This window comes from Phyllobates terribilis, unplaced genomic scaffold, assembly GCF_046119375.1.
Source record: "Phyllobates terribilis strain yellow unplaced genomic scaffold, ASM4611937v1 Scaffold_12__6_contigs__length_324123572, whole genome shotgun sequence".
NCBI lineage: Eukaryota > Metazoa > Chordata > Amphibia > Anura > Dendrobatidae > Phyllobates > Phyllobates terribilis.
Window position 1 is genome coordinate 254,237,153 of NW_027362772.1, and position 12,533 is coordinate 254,249,685.

Sequence of the window (12,533 nt, forward strand, 5' to 3'; positions counted from 1 at the left end):
AAGTTTATGGAAATAGATTCTATTAGTGATGAGCGAGCATGCTCGGGTGGTTTCCAAGTATCTTCGGGGTGCTCGAATGTCATGTTTTAGTCACTCCGTGTGCATGATTTGCGACTGTTTGACAACTTTAATACAGGTGAGGAATGCCTGTTTCTTAGGCATTCCTCACATGTATTAAAGCTGTCAAACAGTCGTAAATCATGCACACGGAGTGACTAAAACATAACACCCGAGCATGCTGAAGATACTCGGCGAGCACCTGAGTATGCTGGCCGAAAGGGTTAACAGAACACGCTCGCTCATCACTAGATTCTAACACTTGGTCATCCATTGATGTTGCCCTTTCATAGTAGAGGTTTACAGATGCAAAGTGGAAAACAAAGTGTTTTTAAATGGATCTGCTTTGGTTATTTTTTTTATAAATGTTTCCATGTTGCATCCGTTTTAACAATCACTTTTTTTGTTTTTGGATGCTTAATCCATTACAAACAAAACAATTGTACATGTGAACAGAGCTTAGTACATTTCCATCAAGTGGTAACAATGGGTGTTTTCATGAGAAGTGGTGGGTTTATTGTTCTGCACAATCATCATCTGTAAAGTGATAGAAATAACATGTAGATGTTGAATAAAAAAATATATACTTTTATTAACAACTGGACACTTTACACAATAGAAAAGCAATATTTTTTTCACTAAAGTGAGACATGGTCCCTTTCCTTAGTGACTATAGCAGACAGTTGGTAAAATCTAGATCTATGTATATACGATCAGTGTCAGACAGAAGAACATTGGGCCCACCAGAGGACTTGATTCTGGGGGCCCATCTTTCATCTATACAGAACCAATGCATTATCATTAAAGGTTTTTTTTTTTTTTTTGGATATGGGCTAATTTTTCATCAGGTAAGTAATATAACTGTAACATACACAATGTTAGGATTCAGCTCTGAGTCAATCGGTTATCATGTGATTGCTCAGATACTGTTGAAATCCAGACGGTAGTGCCAAGTTCTCCCTCACTTGAGCCCTATAGCATCTGCAAGGTCTGCACTATAGACTTCCTGATGGCGATGCTAGGGCCCACCAGAGGATTCTCCGGTTCTCCAGTGGACCAGTCCAACCCTGTATACAATCCATGTGAGGATATTCCAAAAAAAACTTGGCAGTTAGTCATTAAATGGAGCCTACAGCAAGTTCAGAACAGAACCAGTAAAGAAGTATTGGGGCTGTAGACGGATGAATGCGATCTACAATGTGATGGCTTGTGTCACTATAAGGAATGAAGTCGCTCCTGCTTGGATTATAGGACGGACCACTCAACCTTAGCCCCCAGTATAGTGACAGGTTCCAGTTTTCTTGGCAAGGGAGGGGGAGGTGGTGAAGTGATTGGCTTAGGGGCTTCGTCAGAAGGTTTTTTATTCTGAAAGTGGTACGTCTGCTTCGCACAGGGGGCGCAGAGCCTGCGACTTAGATATGGGATAAAGATTAGAATGGGGTTCAGGCAGCTGTTGAGACTTACTAAGGCCAGAGTGATGCGGCGCAGCTTGTAGATGTATATGGCACACGCACAGTCCTGGATCAGGTCCAATTTCATCATAAAGTACAGCAAGTGTGAGACATTGTAGGGCAAAAAGCAAACCAACGACACCACCAGAATGAAGATGATGATCCTCAGGGCTACCTTCCGATGGATGCTGGATTTTATCCTACAGATCCTTCGCGCAAATAACGGCATTATCACCACTGTGATGGCGAATGGGAGAAGAAAACCGAAGATTAAGGCACAGGTGTTATAAGGAGCCAGCCGATCCTGCCATGCAGACGTGGAGAAGCCATCGAAGCAAGTAGTCTTGGTGCCATTCCCACTGCCCAGTGGTCCTCCAAGGATCAAAGGTAATATAATGGCCCCGCAAAGAATCCAGATGACAATGGTCAGTATCAACGAGAAGCGAGTGCACTTGATCTTCACGTACATCAGCGGGTGGACCACGGCGAGGTATCTGTCCAAACTGATACATGTAAAGAAGCCGATGCTGAGGTAGATGTTGGCGTATAAAAGGCCACCGGTGATGCGACAAGCCATATCTCCAAAGATCCAGTTATTTTCGGCATTATGATAATAAATGCGAATAGGCAAGAGGCAGATGAAAATTAAATCCACCGTAGACAGGTTCACAAAGTAGATATTGGCATTGCGGGAGCGCTGCCTGCTTTGGCACAGGTAGTACAGGGCCAAGATGTTGCCAGGTAAGCCAAGTGTGAACACCAGGCTGTATGTGACTGTGAAGAATCCATATTGGAAGTCGCCCTGTAGGCTGCAGTTTCCTCCTGGGACATTCAAGAAGATCTCCATGTGAGTGATCAGCCTGGGAATGTGCAGGGAGGGCTTACAGCACCGTACGCCTCTGCCAGGAGGACCAGCCGCTCATCACAGCTCCGGCACAATGACTAAGGATGCAAGTAGCTAAACTTCCCTTCACGCGTGCACTGACTACAACCACAGGAAATGACCTGCGCCCACACAGCATATAGTGCAAGAAAAAAAAGTTTTGACTATTTCTACTTTTGCTATAGAATTGCATGCACTTAATGGTGCTAGAAACCTGCCATATAGTGATCCGTGAGGGTCCAACCTCTCCCACCAATCCAGAGAATCTGGGGGCCCAATCTCACTGCTTACAACGGTGCATACGCAATGAAGAGGTCTGTGCATGACTCCATTAAAGACAAGGCCCGCCCACTTGACTCTTTAAAGGCAGCATGCACTACTTTTAGAACTTTCCTTTAAAGAAATTATATCACCAGCAGATCACAGTAAATCTGGGCATCTTCAAGATGAGTCTGCTTATTTTCCAGCTCCATATTCTTTCCTCTCCATTTGTCTATCCGTTGCATTTTGAGTATCTGTTTCAGTTATGAACTTTTATCATCTTCACTTATTTTGCATAGCCATTGCCTGGAAAATAACAAATCTACTTTACAAACTACTGGAGTGCCTAGTTCTCTTGTCTAAGTAATCTATGATGGAGGCGCTAATGCAGATGTGAACAAAGCCTAACAACACTTGCTCCGATCTACAGTTATATGTATTTTTATAGAGAATTATGCCAGTGGTAAACTCATGCACTTACCTTGTTCTTTTAGAATCTGTATGAGGCCTCCTTCACACGTCCAGATCTTCGGTACATGTGGTGACAGTTTCCACACGTACTGTAGACACACACGTAGATCCATTCAAATGAATGGGTCTGTGCACATGTCAGTGTGTTTCCATGGGCAAAACACATCCGTGTGTCATCATTGTGACACGTACCAGCGCCTGGGACACAGTTCACACTGTTCCCAGGTGCTGAAGGCAGCTCACACCATTGTCGCCTGCTCTCCCTGCAATCAGTGAGAGCAGGCGACAATGATGACAGTTGTATCCAGCACACACTGTGTACATTGGGTGTAAAATAAATAATTAAATAAAAAAAACTGCATGGGCTCTTGCCTATTTTTCAGAACCAGCATGGGGAAAGCCGGTCACTGGGATATGACTGGCCAGGAAAGGGGCCATTATCCATAAATGTTCACAGGCTATTAATATCAGCCCATAGCTGTTTGCTTAGTGTTTACTGATTAGTTTACAGGGGGACCCCAGAAAAAAATTTACGTAGAGTCCCCTAATATAAATTCTAACCCACAAAGGCTAAACAGACAGCTATGTGGTTGATATTAATAGCCAGGGAAGGGGATATGGATATTGGTCCCCTCCGAGGCTAATATCAGCCTCAGCGGCCACAGAAATCGCGCATTAATAAGATGCATTCTGGTGCTTAGCCTCGCTCTTCTCACTTGCCCTGGTGGTGTGGCAAGTGGGGAAATAGGGTTGGAGTTGATGTCCGCTTTGTATTGGCAGCTGAAATCAAGCCCAGGGGTTAATAATGGAGAGTCGTCTATACTCATTTATTGAAATAGACGCCTCTCCATTATTAACTCCTGGGCTTGATGTAAGCTGCCAATACAAAGCTGACATCAACCCTAACCTTGTTATCCCACTTGCCACTGCACCAGGGCAAGTGGGAAGAGTGGAGTCTTAGCGCCAGAATTGGTGCATTTTATTAATGCGCAATTTCTGGGGCCGCTGAGGCTGATGTTATTAGCCTGGGAGGGGGGCCAATATCAATGGCCCCTTCCCTGGCTATTAATATCAGCCCACAGCTGTCTGTTTAGCCTTTGCTGGTTAGAATTTATAGGGGGATCCAACGTCAATTTTTTTTCTGGGGTCCGTCTGTAAACTAACCAGTAAATGCTAAAAAAACAGCTGTGACCTGATATTAATAGATGGGAATATTTAGGGATAACGGCCCCTTTCCCTGGCTAGTAATATCAGCCCCCAGCGGGAAGCTTTTGCTCTCCTGGTTATGAAAAATTGTCTGGAGCCCAAGCAGTTTTTTTTTAATTTAATTCTTTATTTTATACGCAAAGTACACGGCGAGCGCTGAATACAACTCCCATCATTGTCGCTTGGTCATGCTGATCTCAGGGAGACCAGGCGACAATGATGTGAGCTGCCTTCAGTACCTGGCACCTGGGAACAGTGCGAATGGTGCTGGCTTTTCTCAGGCGCCGGTACGTGTCATACTGATGCGGCACACTGTTGCCACACATATGAAACACATGGACACTGATATCTCTGGAACTGTGTTTTCCAGTACCCGAAATATCAGGACGTGATGGAGCCTTGATACAAATGCTCACTGTACATTAATGCTTCATCAAAGATTTATTAAGAAAGAGGTGCAACAGGGATTTTCCAGTGTAGTAGTACCTTACGACATCCACAAGGGGGTGCAAAAGCTCTGTCAAAACAACAGAGTACAGCGCACTGACTACAACCAGTATCCTCAACATCATAAACTGGGAAACTAGCACAAAAAGAGGCAGGTGAACTGGAATACACAAAATACAAAGTGTCCAGAAAGTAAGATGATAACAGCAAATATTAATTGCAAGTGGCCAATGACAAAAATAACAATTAGCCACCAAATCAGAAGCAACAAGTAGGACTTTAGAAATGTAACCATAAGATAATGAATTAAAAAAAACTGCAATAGGTCTGACTGTAAGGGCAAGTTCACGTATGACCAAAAAAACACACTAATACAAGGTTTTACCATTGATTTACAGGAAAATAGCAGTTTTTAGTTACAAAAAATTGCACATTTGTGGCAAACCTTCACAGTGGAGCAGTGGTCAGCTAGGTGTGAACCTAACCACAATCACCTCTGGGAGCAAAAGAGTTAACGCTATGGCCTAGGAAACAAAGTGATGTTCTAAGGAATATTTTTTTTAATGCCTTAGACTGCTTTAAAATGTAATGTATGTACACAGTGACTCCTCCAGCAGAATAGTGAGTGCAGCTCTGGAGTATAATACAGGATGTAACTCAGGATCAGTAATGTAATGTATGTACACAGTGACTCCTCCAGCAGAATAGTGAGTGCAGCTCTGGAGTATAATACAGGATGTAACTCCGGATCAGTGCAGGGTATGTAATGTATGTACACAGTGACTGCACCAGCAGAATAGTGAGTGCAGCTCTAGAGTATAATACAGGATGTAACTCCTGATCAGTACAGGATCAGTAATGTAATGTATGTACACAGTGACTGCACCAGCAGAATAGTGAGTGCAGCTCTGGAGTATAATACAGGATGTAACTCAGGATCAGTAAAGGGTATGTAATGTATGTACACAGTGACTGCACCAGCAGAATAGTGAGTGCAGCTCTGGAGTATAATACAGGATGTAACTCAGGATCAGTAATGTAATGTATGTACACAGTGACTCCTCCAGCAGAATAGTGAGTGCAGCTCTAGAGTATAATACAGGATGTAACTCCGGATCAGTGCAGGGTATGTAATGTATGTACACAGTGACTGCACCAGCAGAATAGTGAGTGCAGCTCTGGATCAGCTGCTGCTCAGTGTGCTGATTACGGGTGTGGTGGCTGCAGATCCTGCTGTGAGCTCCTGATCTCTCTGAGAACCAACACCTCTCCACCTGGTGACCTGCTCTCTCTCCTACCCAGGGAGGGAGCAGGTTTCTGGGATGAGTGATGGAGCCAAGTCCCAGGCTTCAGCTTCCCCCGCCGGCCTGGTTCGGGGCAGGAGAAACCAGCAACCGGCCTGCACATCAGAGGACTCGGGGGAGAGACGCTCCACCAGGAGTCGCAGCAATGTGGCTCCTACTCCCCCCGGGACTGTGGAGACTCCCAGAAGCCGCAAGGCTTCCAGCATGGAGGTAAAGCCTGACAGCGGCGTGCATGATGGCGCTCCTTCCGGAAAGCTGAGTGCTCACAGAGATGAGGCCGACCTCACTGACGGGGGTTGGGGGCTGCAGGGACCCCGGGAGTCTGTGTCCACCTATGCCTCCCGGGTCATGATCCACCTCCGTGAGTATGAAGATGCAAGTAAACTCGTCAGGAGACTTCAGGAGGAGCTGCGCTGCACAAGTGCAAAAGCTGCGGGGGCCTCCAAACAGAGGAAGGCCAAGCTCCAAGCGGAGGTAAAAAGACTCACCAGTGAAATTCATCTGCTGGAACTAAGGAAAGCTGACATCAGGGAGCAGAGTGGTCCTTTCAAGGAAAAGCTCATAAATGAAGACCGCTTCAGAGAAATGGCTGATACCAGAGAGCAAAGGCAGATGGGGCTGCAGCCTGAGAGCCAGGTGGATGATGAGAGTGATGATGACCAGCAGGAAGCCCCACCTGGCAGCCTGCAAAGTCACCCGCAGGCCACGTGCAGCGAGCTCCCTGCTGGACAGGCGGCAATGGCATCCGGTCGCAGTTCTGCCGGCTCTGGGGAGAACAGTGACAGCAGCGGCCAGGGAGGGGCGCTAATGGCCGAGATAAAGCTCCTGGAGTCCCCAGTGTGCCTCCAAAACTTCCATCTTGGTGACGATCTACCAGAAGAGGCACCCGAGGGCCACAAAAAGGCTAAGAAGACCAAGCCAAAGCTGCAGGAAGCGGTAAGCTATGTCTATGCCCCCCTCCCTGTACCCCCTGAGTCGGCGGCAGGCTCAGCTCGCTGTATAAGCCCTGTTGCCCAGCCCAGCCCGGGTTCTGCTGTGGATCCAGTGCAAAGGCGCGGAGAGATTGCACAGCGCGGTAGTGAGGCGCAGAGCTCCGTCTCTGCTTGTAGTAGCGGGGACGCAGCAGGAGGTGCATCAGCCGAGAGGCTGGACAGTGAGGGCGGCCCGGCGGCGGGCGTTCTGTTAGGCCACGATGCTGTGGTGTGCTCCTCAGTGGGAGGGGGGAGCGGCCCGGTGTCGGGAGCAGCTCCGGTAGCCTCAGCGCCTCTGAATGCTGTTGCCGCTGATCACTTAGTTGAGAAGCGGCGGCAGTGTGAGGGGGCTGAGTGTTCCAGTCCTCCCATCAAAGTGCTATTCTGTGTTGGCGCTGTTGGTCAGGAAGATCCTGATGCTAAAGATCAGCGGCGCCTCACAACAGCTAAAGATTAGCAGCGCATCACTACAAATGCAAAACAGCGGAAATTACCGACTGATGATGTGGAGGGCACACACAAGACCAGGGGTGAAGTCACCTCCAGTTCTATGGAGGTGACTGAGCCAAAGGTCAAAATGTCATCCACCATTGTCACTGGTCCAGCAGGTATGAATGTGGTGGTGGGTGTGAATGAGGCCAATTCATTGTCTAGTGGTGTTGCTGGTTTGGTGGAGGGTGAGATGGAGGTGGGTAATAGTGATGTTGTTGGGGCTGATGTAGTCACTGGTCACTGGTCCGGTTGCCCCCCCGGGGTGGCAACGCCTGTCCTGAGTTATGCTAGTGTCGCCTCCGGGGTAAATAGGGCATCCTCCTTGTCTCCGGGCTTTGGGGACGGCATGTTGCAACGGCGCCTTCTGGAGGCTCTAAAGAAGGAGAGATCACTAATGGTAGAGGGTCGAGAGGTTGATCTATCCTTCTGGATAGAGAGGCATGGCCTCGGGGCCTTCCGAGAGCAAAAAGGGGGGGATACAGTGTGGTCCCTCCCAACAGCCGGGCCAGGCAGTGTGCGTAGGAATGTGGTCCGTCTTCGGTGGAGGGGCAGTGATGCATGTCCTCCAAGGTCTAAAGTTGTGGAGCTCCTGCTGAGGATGGGCTTCAAGGCGATTGACATGTACGCCTTGATACATCCCTATTCCACGCCTGAGTTTGATGTCAGCTTTGTTCGGCCGGAGGGGCTTGAGCTCTTCTGGACGAATTATGAGTTGGCAAAAAATGAGCCCGGCTGGCGAGACTTTGCCGTTCAGGCAGTGTCTCGCCAAAACCAGATCAAGAAAGTGACCGTGATGACTCGTAACGAGTCGCTTTCTTATGACATCATGACGTGGCTTGGTCGATATGGAGAGGTGGTGGAGATGCCAAAGAAAAAACGCGACGAGTTTGGTATCTGGTCAGGGGCCTGGACGTTTATGGTAAAACTTAAGCGTTCAGGTGGTACGGTTGCCCACATTCCATCATCTGCCTTCCTGGGTAGGGATCGTATCCTGGTCTTCTACCAGGGGCAACCAAAGCTCTGTCACAGGTGCGGCGACCCCACACACTTCAGTGCAAACTGCACTGTGCAGAAATGTGCGTTGTGTGGGGGTGTCGGCCATCTTTCTGCCTCTTGTGTGGAGATTAGGTGCCACCTGTGTGGTGAGTTAGGTCACCCATCCAGCCGTTGTCCTTGCTCCTTCACTAATGCAGTCGAGACCCCGGTGGGAGAAAGCCGTGAGGCCGATTCTGCTGGGGAGGGGACTAGCAGGGGTGGGGGAGCTGAGGGGCCAGGGAAGAAAAGCAATAAAAAGACGCCTTCCCAGCTGAGGCGTCTAGACAAGGGCAGACAGGAGAGGGATTGGGGCGGCCCCTGTCCTGGATGCCAGTGTTGCTGCTGAGGCCCCGAGGGATGATGAGTTGGATGAGGAGGTCAGGAGGATCCACAGGGAGGAAACTGCCTCTGCCTCAGAATCCTCCCATTATGAAAGTATGGATGAGGATAATAAGCGGTGGCTAGAGGACAAGCGTAAGCTCGGCACCAAAAAGAAGAGAAAGAAGGGAGATAAAACATCTTCTCCCACTCTGACCAAGGTACCTAAGGAAGGTAAAACTGACTCCCCTCTGGTTGGTCTTTCTAACCGGTTCCAAGCCCTTGATAACCTCTCTTCCTCAGAAGAGGAGGCTGAGGGTGAGGTTCCGGCTTCGGCGGAGCTTACAGGGGGCGCCGAGTCTCCTTCTTCTGGGGATGCAAGGTCCTTGGGGGGAGGGACTGGCCCAGAGTCCGGAGACGAGGAAAAAAGAAGGAAAAATGTGGGAATGGAGACCTTTGTGTCATTAAAGAGGGGGAAGGATTCCTCCTCTGAGGCACAGGATAAGGGGAGTGGGAAGAAGAAAGCCATCTAACTCAATCACCAATGATGGCTGTACCCACTCCGTTGACGCTGGCGTCCATTAATGTCGCCAGCATTAAGTCAAATAGGGCTAGATTTGCGGCCTTTGATTTTCTCAGCCGGGTTGAAGCTGACATTTTCTTTTTGCAAGAGACCAGGCTGCCAAATATGGCAGAGGTGTTTATAGCTAAGAGGGAGTGGAGACTCGGGCCCTCCTATTGGTCTCTTGCGGCCGAGCCATATAGCGGAGTGGCGGTCCTTTTTACCGCACGCTAGAATGCCGATGGGTTCTTGAGTTAGAAATGGGGAGGTGCCTGATATTAGATGTCCTCATGAAGGGACAAGAGCTCCGGCTCATTAACATCTATGGTCCCCAATCTAAGTGGGACCGGAAGTATCTCTTTATGAGGATCAAGCCCTACCTTTTTACGAGTCGGAAGGTCGTCTTTGGAGGGGACTTTAACACTGTCACGAGGCCCCAGGATAGAGGAGGTTCCAGAGACAAGCTGACTTATGATAGCGTCGCCCTTAATAGTATAGCTAGTGAGGCTGGCCTGGTGGATGTCCACATCCGGCACACCCCAGGCCACGAGGGGTTCACCTATCATAGAGGTAACTGTAGGTCCAGGATAGACAGGTTTTATTTAAAGGAGGAAGCCGTCTCTTCAGCAGTATCTGTTGTTGAGGTGGAGTTCTCCAATCACTGTTTGATTTTGTTTTCCCTGAATGTTACAGAGACCCCCCGGATGGGAAGAGGCTTTTCAATTCGTCTCTCTTGGAAGAAGCGGAGATAAGACAGTCCTTTGAGGATTTTCTTCAGAGCCAGGTACCCTTACTTGATCTTTGTAGTAGTAAGTCAGAGTGGTGGGAGATGTTCAAGAAAAGGGTGGCGAGATTCTTCCGCCAGCTCTCGAGCCTTAGGAGCCTGGACAGGTACCGCCTGTATCAGGGACTGAGGAGGAAACTCGAGCATCTTGTCTCAACTGGAGGTAGCCGCGAGGAGATCTCCAGAGTGAAATCTTTGCTAATGAGGTGTCAGTATGATAGACACGCATCTTTGGTTTTTGAGAGGGATTATGGGAAGTACCGCTCGCCCGACCCTTACAGAAACTGAAAGATGTCAGTGAATAGTAAAGTTGTTACAGGACTGGTTGACACAGCGGGGTCCCTGAAAAGATCCAGATCAGGGATCCTGGGGGTCGTCAGCTCCTTCTACTCGCACCTCTTGGGGAAGAGGGATCTGGATTGGGATGAGATGTCGGCTTTTTTTGGCTGAAGCCGTCCCCGAACCAGGGGTAGACCCCTCTCTTGGCGTTTTGACAGAGATGATCAGGGAAGAGGAAGTTAAGTTGGCGATTGATGGGCTTTCCCTAAAGAAATCTCCCGGTCCAGATGGCTTAACATCTGAATTCTATAAGACCTTTTAAGGACGCCTTGGTTCCCCTCTTGACTGAGGTATTCAATGAGTGTCTTTCCTCGGGCACTCTGCCAAAGTCAATGAGGAGGTCTGCCCTGATCATCTTGTCAAAGGGTAAGGACTAATCTTGCATTGAGAATTGGCGTCCCATAGCGCTTCTCAATGCAGACAGGAAGGTTTTGGCAAAGGTGCTGTTTAATCGGCTGGTGAAATTTGTGCCCCGACTCCTTTCGGGAGCCCAGCATTGCTCTGTTCTGGGCCGCAGTGCAATTAGTGCTGTACTCTGTGTCCGAGAGGCGGTGGAGCAGGGTAGGGCTGGCCACTGGAAGAGGTACATGCTGTCATTGGACCAGGCAAAAGCGTTTGATCGGGTTAATCATGAGTACCTCTGGTCTGTCCTTCTGAGGTATGGCCTGCCGGGGGAGTTTGTTGATTGGCTTAAGACCTTGTACGCTGGGGCAGAGAGTTTCCCGCTTGTGAACGGTTGGATTGGCAGCTCTTTTGAGGTTGGGTGTAGTGTTCGCCAGGGTTGTCCCTTGAGCCCGCTGCTGTACGTGTTTGCGATTGACCCGCTTCTTAGGAGGGTGGAGCGTGGACCGTTGGCTGGGATCGGGATGGACCGGGCAGCACCGGAAGCCACTCTGAGAGTGGTGGCGTATGCCGATGACGTCACCGTTTTTGTTTCCTCTGATGGGGAGGCAGAATGGCTGATGTCAGAGGTAAATCGCTACTCGGAGGCGTCTGGGTCCAAGATCAACCGGGATAAGTGTGAGAGTCTCGGGTTGGGAGGAGGAGATCCTGGTTTTGATCTCCCGGACACCCTTCCAGGACCCAAAGTCTCTGCAAAAGTTCTTGGCATCGAATTTGGCCAGGGGGATTACCCCAAACAAAATTGGGATAGCAGGCTAGAGATCGCCACACAGAAGGTGAACCAATGGAAGGGTTGGTCTTTGACCCTAAGGGAAAGGGTAAATCTGATCAAAACTTACCTGCTCCCTTTGCTGATCTATCTGGGCAGTGTGTGCATTTTGCCGGAGCCTCTCTGGACTCGGGTCTACAGTTTGTTCTTCCAACTGTTATGGGGGAATAGACTGAACCTGGTCAAGAGGGAGGTTACTTACCGTACGAGGAGACTAGGAGGGTTGGGTATGGTCAACCCTGTGGTATTCCTTGTGAATACCTTCATTAAGATCAATATTGCAAACCTCTGGAAAGAGAGGCCTCCTCCGTGGGTATTCTCCTGTAAGGGATGGTTTCAGCCTTTCTTCCAGGAATGGGAGACAGGAGGGCAAGTGAAGGATCTACGCACACCGCATGGACATCTCACGGCTTACGCTACCGTGGTTCTGAAGGTAATTCGCCGGTGGGGTCTGGGAATGTGGGAGGTCAGGACTCTGGCAAGAAAGCTCCTTGACAAAAGGGTCTGTTGACCCATTTTCAGAGGCCTCTGGCGCTCAGGGATTGCCCAAGTCGGGATCTTGGGGTCGGTCTGCATCTTTTGAATTCTATCAGGATCCCCTCGAAGTTTTGGGACTTGGCTTGGCGCTGCTTCCATGGGAAACTGTGTGTGCGGGACAATCTGAAGTGTAGGAGCTCTGAGGACAGGAACTGTCCTCGGGAGCATTGTGGTACCATGCTTAAAAGCATGGACCACTTCCTGCTTCGTTGTCCCTTTAACACAGGTGTACAACAGGGTGGGC

The 12,533-nt window shown here is 49.1% G+C and overlaps 2 protein-coding genes across 4 annotated transcripts in view; both read right to left on the bottom strand.

Annotated features, from left to right (window-relative positions):
* Positions 1 to 629: 629 nt before the first annotated feature.
* LOC141172539 (lysophosphatidic acid receptor 6-like) lies at positions 630 to 2,356 on the bottom strand. Its single transcript, XM_073656857.1, has one exon. The coding sequence runs from the start codon at positions 2,353 to 2,355 to the stop codon at positions 1,303 to 1,305; it is 1,053 nt and encodes a 350-aa protein (XP_073512958.1). The 5' UTR covers position 2,356; the 3' UTR covers positions 630 to 1,302.
* Positions 2,357 to 2,824: 468 nt separating this feature from the next.
* The window catches only part of PUSL1 (pseudouridine synthase like 1), an 81,362-nt gene continuing 71,653 nt past the window's right edge, over positions 2,825 to 12,533 (bottom strand). For all 3 annotated transcript variants that reach the window (XM_073656859.1, XM_073656860.1, XM_073656858.1), the window contains one exon: positions 2,825 to 2,958. The gene's annotated coding sequence lies outside the window, so the exon portion shown is untranslated. The remainder of the gene's footprint in view (positions 2,959 to 12,533) is intronic.

Excerpts from the sequence above, each read along its gene's own strand:
- LOC141172539 (XM_073656857.1), bottom strand. The coding sequence starts at position 2,355 with ATGGAGATCTTCTTGAATGTCCCAGGAGGAAACTGCAGCCTACAGGGC.